This window comes from Micromesistius poutassou (genome assembly GCF_964030765.1).
Source record: "Micromesistius poutassou genome assembly, chromosome: 8".
NCBI classification, from domain to species: domain Eukaryota; kingdom Metazoa; phylum Chordata; class Actinopteri; order Gadiformes; family Gadidae; genus Micromesistius; species Micromesistius poutassou.
Window position 1 is genome coordinate 3,689,694 of NC_140278.1, and position 12,014 is coordinate 3,701,707.

Genomic DNA, 12,014 nt, shown 5'->3' on the forward strand with positions numbered 1-12,014 from the left:
TCTGTTTGTCTGTCTGTCTGTCTGTCTGTCTGTCTGTCTGTCTGTCTGTCTGTCTCTCTGTCTATTTTCCGGTGGACACGGATAACCATGTGCCTCAGCCACTATCTGCTGTTGCTCACCAGAGAGGACAACGTGGGGGGGTTCATTATTATATTGGGACAAAATATCAAGCGCCTCCATAGTGCTCTCTTGGGGAGCCCGAGCGGCCCGGGGGCCACACTTACGACGGGGCTATTACACTTTACATTTGTAGTAAATTCTATTAATCTTCCCCTGAAGTCTGAATACAGCATCCACCACCGCATACATTATTAAAAGGCTGGAAATATTAAAAGACTAAGAGTAGCCCATAGTGTTATTTACTTCTTTAATTTGGGAGCGGTTGCTGTGTCTTGGTAACAAGCCCGCCCCTTGTTGCTGCACTAATTATCCTCCATTAGGATTCCCACCACCACTATACATAGGGCCAGTCCGGCCTATCGGGCGGTAGGCATAAAGCATCTAGTGACCCTTACTACCGCACCGTTTACAAACACCACCCACGCTCATTCATTATGCATCTACGTGCAACTCGCGACTCGTGCAGCGGCGCCTGCAGTGTTTTTTTTTTTTTTTTCCTCATCCCTGTGTGATGTTAAAACACCCATGGTGCAGCATGGCGCATAATAAATATGTATCGCCCGCACGCTCGCGTGACTCGTGGGATGTGTGCGATGCGTGTACCTCCTCTGTGACTCCTCTGAGCTGATTGGATCATGACTAGTCTGCGGCTAAGTGGATTTGAGTCTGTATGCATATGAAGGAGACGCTGAAGGACGCGCGGCCCAGATAGAATCTAATTTCCTGGCCGGCCCTGTCAATCTCCCGTCAAGTACACGGGCACGCAGGGCAACCCAGAGCTCGGGCACGGCGCGGCACCGTGGTGCTGATTAGCGCGTCACCTTTGGGGGCCTTTTGACAGTTGGATCAACCTTCTCCGCTGCGGACTCTTCCAAGGACAAACCCAGTTTATTTACTGGGGAAATATAGCGATGTAAAAGGTGATATTTCCGTTCTGAAGTCTTTGTGAACGAGATAGACGGTGCTAAAAAAAAAGGCCTTGTGTGCCGCGTGCAGGTGGCAATTTGTTTAAGTGTGTGTATTCAACGCGAAGCCATTGTATTTACACTCCTGATATTGGCGAGATATGGTATTTCCGATGCCTTCTATTTATGTAGCACACCACGGCCTTGAAAGGCTGTCCTGCAAACATTTCATTCCTTATTTCAAACCAGCTTGGTAAGCCTACTGCTCTTGTCTGTGTAGCCTACGTGGGTTTGTGTTACACATGCACACATGCGTGTTCTCGAGTCGAATTCGGGAAAACGCACGTTTTGATGGATCAAACGGCATTCCCGCCCTGCGTCAAAAGCCCGTCATCCAGGCAGCCAGTCGTTCAGCCAGACAGCTCGCCATGCAACAGGCGTGCGGGCAGAGAGACTAGGGAGGCAGCCAGTGAAGCTGTCTGCCCGGACGCAGACAGTTTCTGTTTGTGTCCGCCAGTGTGAACGGGTCGGGGTGTGTGTGTGTGTGTGTGTGTGTGTGTGTGTGTGTGTGTGGGGGGGGGGGGGGTTGATTCGGTGGCTATAGTCCCCAATCATAGACCCCCTTTGCAATAAAGGAAAATAATAAAAGAATGCACACCAGGGTGTCTTGGTAAAGATACAAATCAAAACATACCACCACAGTTTGAAAGGAGGTCTTGTTCGGTTCTGAGTTCATATTTATGCAGCCTTTTCTTTTCAAAGTCATAAATCTCTTTAATACCCCCCCTCCCCCCCTAGTTTTACAAAATCTGAATGTGTTGATTGCTTGTTGATTGTTTGTTGACGTCTCTCATGTTAATTAATTTAATTGATTAAATAATCTAGCTCAGAATGCTCTAAAGCTCGGTGTGTAGGCTACTTGTGATTAGATATTGATATCATTTAAGCATCGTATTTTCTTTTCTGTTTACCCGTGCAGGTGAGATTGCAGGATTAGTCTCGTGATGTTGGAGAAAGATAATGGTACCTGACGCCGACGGTGTGTTATCAATGCTGCGTGGATTCAGTGTACATCACTTTGTGTGTACATCGGCAGTTCAATTGATTTACTCCGCTGGCTCAGTTTGTTTGCAGGTTGTTAGGAAGTTTAGCCCCAGCAGCCGGTTTCTTAACATTGACGGATATATGCAATTTGTTCAGGGTCTTCCTGACAGGCGTGGGTGTTAGGTCAGGGATGTCTGAGAATATGCATGCGTAACATGCAAATTCCCCTGGATTTCATGAAAGTCAGGAGCCCAATTTATTCTTGAGTGCGCCACATTTCCCCATTTTATGGTCAGAGTTTCAATAAAGAGACCTATGGCTACAGCGGCTATTGCTTTCCCCTGTTCCGGTTCAAGTTTCCCATTATGGCTTAGAGAAGGCCCCGTCTAAACCCTTCCACTTTGTGCAACAACACATCTTTAGATTTTAATTCAAGGTCCTCTTCTCGCAGTGAGTCATGGACTATAGCTCTCCACACACCTAAGGGCACAGACTCAGTGCTGGTAGAATAATAGCCGTGATGCATCTATTACGTTTTAGTTGATGACCTTGGGTGTGTTCGTTGAAGTGTTTGCTTGTTAGGCCTTTGTTTCTTCACAAAGCTCTCATGCCCATGGTTTTAGTGGTGTTCTCTGATTTGTTTATATATATAAGAGAGAGGGCTGCCAGCAAGGTCAAGTCAAGTATTTGTGAAACCAACAATCTCTCACCATTAAAAAGGCAAAGAAAAACCCAAACCAAGTAGGGAGAGAATCCTTGAAGAAACTCCTGAGAGGGATTTCTTCTTCCAGGGATGGCTAGGAATGGACGTATCGATTGGGCAGACATGAGGATAGCGTTTGGAGAATAGAAGTACGTTTTAAAAGCACCAAACAACATTTTTGGGGCAAGTTATTTTGTGTGTTTTTGTCTAGACATCTTTAATTGCAAGCGATTTGCATTTATATACTTGCAAACAATGGCATGGTCTATAGTTACAATCCCGAAGATAATATAACAATTATGTAGTTAAGTTAATGCTTAACAAACACTTTCAAATGTAAGATGTAGTTGACTTTATCCCGCCACTGGAGTTTGCCTTGAGGATATTAGCACTATTTACACTATTCACGTAGCACTATTTACAATAATCATAGCTCTATATCGCTTATCCTTTGATGGTATTCTGCTGGTATTGTACCCAACTTGGGTATAATGCAATCTCATCGCCATTTTATGTTTTATATTCTGACGAGGATGAAGTCAGAGTCAGATTCCGAGAGCAGATCTTCACGACAGTTCAACATGGCCACCATCGTTTGAGAAAAAGCCAGCATGTAATTAGTTTGTAGGGGATCATAGTTGGACGTGAGGCTGACCTGTCAGATTGAAAACACAAAGCACAAAGATCTGCCTTTGTCCTGCGCTCGGCTCTGTTCCATGCGGAACCATTTTTTTGGTCCGCAAATTCTTAGTTGTTGTTATCGGCAACAGCTACAAAAACAACCACAGTTTGGGCTCATTTGCCAGGCTTTTTTTTCTTCGATATAATGGATTTGTTTTGGCATTTTGCCTCTGTGTTCACACTCACACAGAAAAGGAGAAAATAAACAAAAGGGCGATGGTAGGAAGGTGTTAATTACTGACAGCATCTTTCCTCTATTAGCGCTCACAATAATTATGCCAATAAGTATGTTAGCCAAGTTATGATGAGGTTTATAAAAAAAAATAATCTATTGAAAAAGTCCATCTGTGTTGATCAAACGCAGCACCTCGTCACACGCCTCTGTTGCAAACATCATTACTGATGAACGATGTCAACAATCGCGCCCGCAATAGTGCTTGTCCGCGATTGGTTTGTGCCCCTCTAACAGAAAAGCTGGCCCCATCTCGGCCCCCCCACCAGTCTAGAATCGCCACTGATCAATGTTATGCTCATGATTCCTTCATGTTGAGTTATTGCCCTGTATTGTATAATGTATTGAATTGAATGAGAAAATGGTGTTATAGAGTTGACTACTTGACTTTAGGCAATCCCCCCCCCCCCCCCCCCCCCCTGCCCACCAACCATCCCTGGTCTCCATGGGACACTAATGACAGACAATTATTTCATTCATCCAAGATAATGCAAAGCTGCATTCGAACATCTGCATGGGGAAGTGGAATAGTAAGTGGATCACTGAACGATTCATGGAAATGGACATTTTAATATGTGACTTTGCAGCTCCCTCTGTTGCATGCCTCCAATCTCTCTCTCTCTCTCCCTGCTCCCTCCCCCTCTCTCCTTCTCTTGGCCCCTCGGTCTAGCTCTCTTACATAGGCATGCGTGCACATAGAAGGAACGTTGTTTTGGTTTCTCGGTTCGCTAGTCATTTGCCAAAATAATTAGCAGAGAAGCAGATGGCATTGTATTGAGTATAATAATTACACATGACTGCGTGATCGGGGAAAAGAAGGAGAGGCCCACTGACAGCAGGAGGTTGTATATCCGTATTATAACGAAACAACACTGGACCTAATGAGACTCATTATGTTGTATTACCAATCATCTGCCCGCCCTCGTTCTAGTCCGCCCTTGAGTGCCACGCCAACACCCAGGATGTGTTGTTCTGGTGGACAGATGGACGGGTAAAGCAGAGGGTCGGCTCAATGTGGTGATTCTCTCCATTTTTGCTGCATTTACGACACACCGTGACCTGGCCTTGGGTTTTCCATGTTTCAGAGTCCTGGAGTTTTGTAGTTTGGTGGATTTGGTGCCGCCGTGAATAGTGAACTGCGCTCTCCATTGCTGTGTCGTTCTTCTTTCTTTCGAATTAATAAACGGTGAGCTTTCAGAAAAAAAAGCCTTGAGGATTTAAACTCCCAAGCAAAGTTTGAGTGTGTTTGAACGATGACCCAAGTACACGTAAATATGTTTTTCTGTACCGGTAATGTGTTTTCGATGTAATGGCCTTGATGATGAAGGCAGACATAAGTGGTTATCATGGTGTTTTGATTATAAACATCCCCCACTTGCAAAATCATTAGAGTACATCTGCATAAAATGTACAGTGACTTAAAGTTGATCTGTTTATCTCTTAATGCGAAAGGATAACTCATTTCTTTAGTTTCATCAGGAGACTGACTCAGACCAACACATTTGACATTGGTCTGGTATTGTAGAAAGCTGCTGTGAACCAGCCTACCACATTGGGGGCAACTGCGCCCATCAAAGAATGGGAACCTGAAGGAGTTGAGGAATAGTTGTGCTTTGAGGCCGAGATTCTATCTGCAGTTCAAAGGTCAGAAGAAGTGTGTGAGTGTGGCGACACCACGAAGCGATCGTTTAAAAGCCCATCTTTGTTTTTAAAGATGTGCATTATGTATTATTGCATTCAATAATTCTGTTAGCGTTTTTACACTATTTATGTATACATATTCAAACTCATCTCATAGAATTTAAATTTGTCTGGACTGTGTGGAAATCGCTTAATACAATAAATGTAAATGTGCTAAAACTGTGGTCACTTGCTGGCTTTTCAGCGAGCGAGACAGTGCCAGTGCCTGTTTGTTCCAGCTAGAAAAGTGAACAAATGGTATTTAGTTCGGGGGATTTTCTGTATTCCGCTGTGTAAGAGAATAAACTAAATGGAAAGGACTATTGGGTTCTTTGTGTTTTCCAGGGTTGAAGGATTGCCTTTACTTAGAACTGTTGGCGTGCGCTAAAATCTATATTATGTGTAAAGTAAATGAAACCAGACATTGTAAAATGAGCAAAACATCTATTTAATGAAAGAGTTGGAATGCTATTTTTTCTTTTTTTATCCATTCATGTAAGTGTGTTTTTATCCTGAGATGTAAGATATCATCTCCCAAAACGATCACCTGTGAATCACAGAAACATATGTTCCATGTACTCTGTTGTACACGTCCCTTTGTTTGTGAAATTTATTTATTTATTTTCTGAGGATGATAAATAACTATGAATTAATTACTATCCACCTAGATATCCATCTAAGAATATTGATACCTGATTAAGTGAGTGCCAGGATCTTGCATTATGAATCTCCTTGCATATGTAGCTGAGCTGATTGTGAATACACATGTCTGTGTAAAGCCCTTCTAAATCCTAGCAGCTTTACATAATCAGATGTTATTGGTGTGTTCCATAAAAAGGTGTTATTTGTATCATCCTCGCTGTTGTGTCGTTCACTATCACCATCACTAAAAATGAATGGTTTCACTTTAGCCTTTTATATTTTTTAAGGATGGCAAACAATGATTAAAGGCAGGGTAGGTAATTCATTTTCTGTCATATTTGTTCAAATTCTCTTTACACCCTATCGTTAATCAATTAATCAAATGCTATAACAAAATATCTGGTGTCTGTCGTAGTCCTGTAATTAACCTGTCCAATCCTTTCATTCAGCCCAAATTAAATTGTTGGATGACTAGCCTGTCCGTCTACCTTCCTACATGGCTAGGTGCGCTCTTCTGCCTGTACACTCAAAGCTAGCGGGCTAGTCATGTGTTGGGGTTAGGGGGAGTGCTTTTGGAGGGAGGCCTGGAGGGACGGGTGGACTTTTTCAGCTGGATACTTTCAAAACAAGCTTACTCCATCTGGGTCCTCAAAATACTGTCCCTAACCTTTATTATATTACCTTTTTATTTTCTTTGTTTTGGGGAGTGGGTGGGGACTTTTTGTGCGGCCCATTTAATCTATTCTGAAGTGAGAAGCACTCAAAAGCTTTGTCCAAAAAAAAAAGCTTTCATTGTTTCAAAACATCTATTTGAACATAGAATCTAGGAGAGATTACATTTCTGATTTCAATGCTCTGTAACACATCGGTTACAACAGCATTCGGCGGCCAGCCACGGGGTCTGTCTAACCATGTGGACGGATGGAGCTGACGTGTGTTGTGCGTTCCTCCTTTGTGTTTCCCCAGAGTTGCGCAGCAGCGCGTGCGGAAACCCAGGTGTTCCGCCCAAGGGCATCCTGAACGGAACGCAGTTCAACGTCGGAGACAAGATACGCTACCGCTGTGTGACCGGCTACGTCCTGGACGGCCACTCGCTCCTCACCTGTCTCACCAACGCAGCGGGGGTCTCTGTCTGGGACTTCCCGGTCCCCATCTGCAGAGGTACAGCTTCTCTGTCATGTCTCCCATCATGCACCACGGCGGTGGCCGTGTGTCTGGCTGCGGCCTGTAGGACATGGAGATCCACATCCAACTGCTATGATATAATTGTCATAGGTTTTATGCCAGCGATGATGTGAGTAAATTATGTCCCTTTTTAAACAGAAATAGCGGGAAATTTAAACAGAAATAGCGGGAAATTTAGCGGGAAATAGCGGGACATTATTAATTATTTTCACTGGACTTTGGTAAACGATACATTTTGACAATGTAAAAGAACGATGGAAAGAACATAGTGCATTCAAATGCTCACAAGTCAGCGCAACAGGCTGAATTGCAACAGGGTTAGGGTTAGGGTTAGCTGGGTTAGGGTTAGGGTTAAGGTATTAGTGGTTAGGGTTAGGGATTGAAAGGAGAGATTGAAAGAGATTGAAACTTTCCCACGCCCCAGGGATTTAAACCTTGCCTCGCCTGAGTGACGGCAGCGGGCGCGGCAAGTGGACGGGAGTGAGTGACGTAGCAGTTGGATGTGGATGTCCATGTCCTACAGGCTGCAGCCAGACCCCACTCGCCCTATACTCAAAACACAGCAGCCAATTAATATCTTTTATGTCGTCGGCTTCATTTGAAAACAAACCCATGTAACATGCTTGTGTAACATGCTCAAAAGGACACCCTTTTAGTGGCCATTTGCGTTTGAATGCCAACATCATTTGCACATGCAGGAAGGCAATTCTAGTGTAGTATGTGTATTGTATTCTAGTGTACCATGTTTGCAATTTCCAACGCTCAGATGCAAATTGCTCTCACCGGGCGCTGAAGTGTGGCGTGCGAGGGGGCATCAGGCACTGAGCACCACTAACAGACAGGGGGGCTGTGCCGGCATCAGCTCTTAAAACGTTTGCCCTTCACAAGTTTGCAAGTTCAACTGTTCAACCCGACGGTAGGCGGAGTTGGTACACATAACATTCCCTGAAATGTACCATTTGATCATAATTGTTATTATGATCAAATGGTACACAATTGAAACGACTGGATGTTTATGTTTTCTATGCATCAGATATTTTATATGTATGTATATATATATATATTTGTTCACATTGTGGCACTGGCTGTATGCAGAGAGGGATGGGCCAGTGTGAGCTTCCTCTGTGTGTTCAGTGTTTACTCGATGTATTGCTCTACCACCATCAAATTAAAACATTTCACACTTCACTGCAGCTGCACCACTATGGCACTGTGTACGCTGGGGAGAAACTGGCAATGTATGTACCGTTTATATGTATGTATAAACATGAATATATTCATAAATTAGGGAGGACCTCAATGCTGTTGTCTCAGGGGAAAATGTGTGTGTGTGTGTTACAGCGAGACATTCAAGCGGGAGGACGGGTATTATAAGTTATTCAATGTTATTTTTGTCTGGGTTTGATTCAGTCCTCTGTGCAATTTGCTTTGTTTTGATTTGCTTTCAATGTTTATTTATATTTTTAATCAGACAAATGCTTCTACAGTGTTTATTGATGGAGGTTTTGCCATGATCGGATGTGAACGCCGTGTTATCTACTCAGAGACCAGCCGCGGTTTGATTTCATAGACGTATCGTAATAACCGGTATTTTATAGAAGTCTATATTATAGTAAATATGTACTGACATTTTCTGTCAAATTAAATGCAAATGCCGACATTAAGGGACGCAAATGTTGTCATATTTGGAAAAGCGAATTTGTTTGCAAAGGCCCAAATGATTATTTTCACACATTTGAACCATGCAGTCACAACTCACAACAAAGAGACATCATTGATCCACATGTATGCAGTGCTGATGATGGGCAGTGACGTGTTATGGTGACCACTGATTCCAGTAGGGCTCTGGTGCATGCGTTGAACTGAAAAGGCCTCATACGATGGCCAAATAACAACATCATATAACAACAAATGGCATGCGAGCAGCCTTTTTTTTTTTGCATTATGGTAGCGCAAATAATGTTTGTGGTCAATTTGGAGCCATCCCATCGTCTGGGTTTCATGATACTGTTGCTTCTGCTCAACACTATCAAATATGTGTTTTCTGTTATTAAGTCAGTTATTGTGTAACATTTTCTCTTCATGATTCGTACATTAGGTCTTAATAGCCATTCATGAGATAATGTAGCCTGGGAACCAGACGAATCTGGTTTCAATTTCATTTATTTTTTTGCTGTGGCAAATGTGTCTGGCCTCCCTCCCTTTCAAACTGATTTCCAGCAGACCTGGCACGGGTCGGGCCAATCAAAACCATTTATCAAAAATATGGAGCAGGTTTTATACAATGACGGTACAGAGAGGTGCACTACGGACCACCATTGAGGCATTTTCATAAACAACCAAGATGGATGTCGCTGATGTGTCAAACGGCTCGTTGCTCTGATTGGTCGAGGTCTAGCCAATTGTGCCCAGAGGCGTTTTGTTCTGCGCCCGTTGATAACACCCCTTGGAAATCGAATTTGCCGGCCGATGTCAGACTGGTGCTTATGCTACTTACTGTATTGTTATTTGTTGTTTATTCTTCTATAGCCGAACACCAATTTGTGGTCAGTGTTTTGCTAATGACACTATAACAATGGCTGAGCGCAGTAGGGTGCTAGAACAATAACGGATGGATTATGTGACCCTGAGAGACGGCTTGACTTGTACAGTGCGGCCTGCAGCCAGCCCCTCTTGATGTAATTGTACATAATGTTCTTGAACTTTTAGGAAGCTGTGTGGAGTATGGAATCCCGCTGCTTTTATAGTGCACAAACCTTTTCTCAGTCCTTTTCGTCTAGCCAAACAATTATGACGTTCTTATGTAATCGTTATATCTGTTCCTGTACTCATTCACCGACTGAACAACCAAGCCACTAGCCGCCATGTACACACAATTTTTTGCATATTTTCCCTTGAAACATTTGCGTCAAAGTTTCCACACAAGAAGCCATGTTTATGGTTAACCGGCCAGCACCCCATCAAAGAGTCTGTATGTATGTATGTTTGTCAATTATGGCACCCGTTGCACTCCTGATCATCCCTGAAAGGAGGGATCACCCACTCTGCGTTGCTTCTTAAGATTTCTCCCTTGCTAATTAAGGGAGTTTTTACTTAGGGTCAGGGGGGCTAGGGTCAGGGGGGGTGTCATAAATAGACGGCCTGTTAAGCCCTTTGAGACTGTACCGGTGATGAAGGGCTATACAAATAAAATTGAATTGAACGCAGACTGAGCTTCATTCACACTTCTCTGTCATGCCCGCCTCCTGCTTCAATCCGTTTGTGTGGAGCGCCCTTGGTGGCTCAAGCAGCTCAAGAAGCATCAACCGGCTCCATGTGATTTTTTTTTTTTTTTTTTTGAGAGCGGTGTTTGGGAATGCTCTGTTGGCACTCGCCAGGAGCAGCCATCCGTCGGAGGCCTCGGTGAGCGGCTCCTTGCTGCTGCTGCCCCCTTCGCTGCTCCTGTCCTCTCCAAACCCGTGGCCTGCTTCTCCGCGCCGCCAGATGGTCCTTTGATCTGCGTTCCCTCAGAGAACCTGCCCATTCTTTTGATAAGCGACTGCTCTCCGATGTGACACACAGGCAGACTCCGTACCTCTTGCTAAGCCTGTGACGGCGCTGAAGGCAGCCACACAGCACACACTTCTTTCATATACCCCTGGCCCTCGCTGGCTCACTGGTAACCCAGTTACCTGTGCCTGTGGCTCCCGACCAGATTTTCCGCACACATTTGATTCGCGCTATGGATTTAGCACCGATAGTACGTAATTGTTCCCGGTTTTCCTACTGCAAAGGCATTTTTCTTAGTTTTGTTTATTTATAAAAAATACAATTTGGAAGAGATTCACAGATTTTTTTGCCCAATACATTGGCATTTACTGAGCCAATTTCTCGGACAATGACCAATGTCCTTCCAGAAATGTTCAATAGCCACTGTTCATTAGGGTATATATAACCTAAGGATACAAGACTAGATCATAACTTTGCTTGCTATGGTGTACACATCCTGCTTGGATGCACTGCTTCCGTTTCAACCAACTTGTGAGGTTTGGGAAGGCAGTGTATAGTAGGCTAAAGATGGAGAAGGATCCAGACGATACAGAAAACTAGGACAGTCAGGGAAAAAGAGGCTTTGAGGTTGTTGAAACGGAACAGAAGCGAAAGAGATAAAGAGATGGATGGATAGAGGGAAGTAATTAGAGACGATGAAGCCCATTCTTCTCACAAGTCGTTGCGCTGCGTCACCGGATTCTCCTCAAGTACCCTCCATCTTATCACTGTCTCTGGACAGTCATGTATCTATAGGTAGTGCGACAATGAGCAAGGGGGCTTAGGAAACGTGAGAATAGGAAGAATATCACGTAGGGAATGATCCACAGTTACCAACAGTGATTATATATTAGATACTTTAATACTTTAACTAAGTTATTGGCTTTTTATCAACTTAGTCAGATGAAATGAAAATATTTGGAGCATAAGTTTTCTTGTTGCCACGTATAAATACAATAATGGTGTTTGATAAAAGTGACATGGCTGTACGCCACTAGCTCATTAGCCGGTGAGATCAAGCTGGGATGATAGATTTACCATGAGGGATATAACCATTCACTGTCTCAGTGGCTGTATTGTAATGCTTGTTTAACTTCGTACTACCTACTATGCCATTATAATACAATAAAACCATTCAACATAGCAACTAACAACCAAAATAAAGCTTTGCGGATGTGCCCTTTTCCTGAACGAGTGCTATAGGGCACCGTCTCCCTGGTGGGAACTTTATGAAAGATGCGTTCAACCGGCATATCCCCGGGATGGGAGCCCGTCTGACGCAATATTAATTGTA

General features: G+C 43.7%; 1 protein-coding gene across 1 annotated transcript in view; it reads left to right on the top strand.

Moving 5' to 3' along the window:
• Window positions 1-12,014, top strand: part of LOC311351708 (CUB and sushi domain-containing protein 3-like) — a gene marked incomplete at its 5' end in the record, with an annotated part of 223,472 nt that overhangs the window by 34,889 nt on the left and 176,569 nt on the right. Inside the window, one exon of the mRNA XM_084471868.1 lies at window positions 6,974-7,168. Coding sequence (XP_084327994.1) covers window positions 6,974-7,168 — 195 coding nt within the window. The remainder of the gene's footprint in view (window positions 1-6,973; window positions 7,169-12,014) is intronic.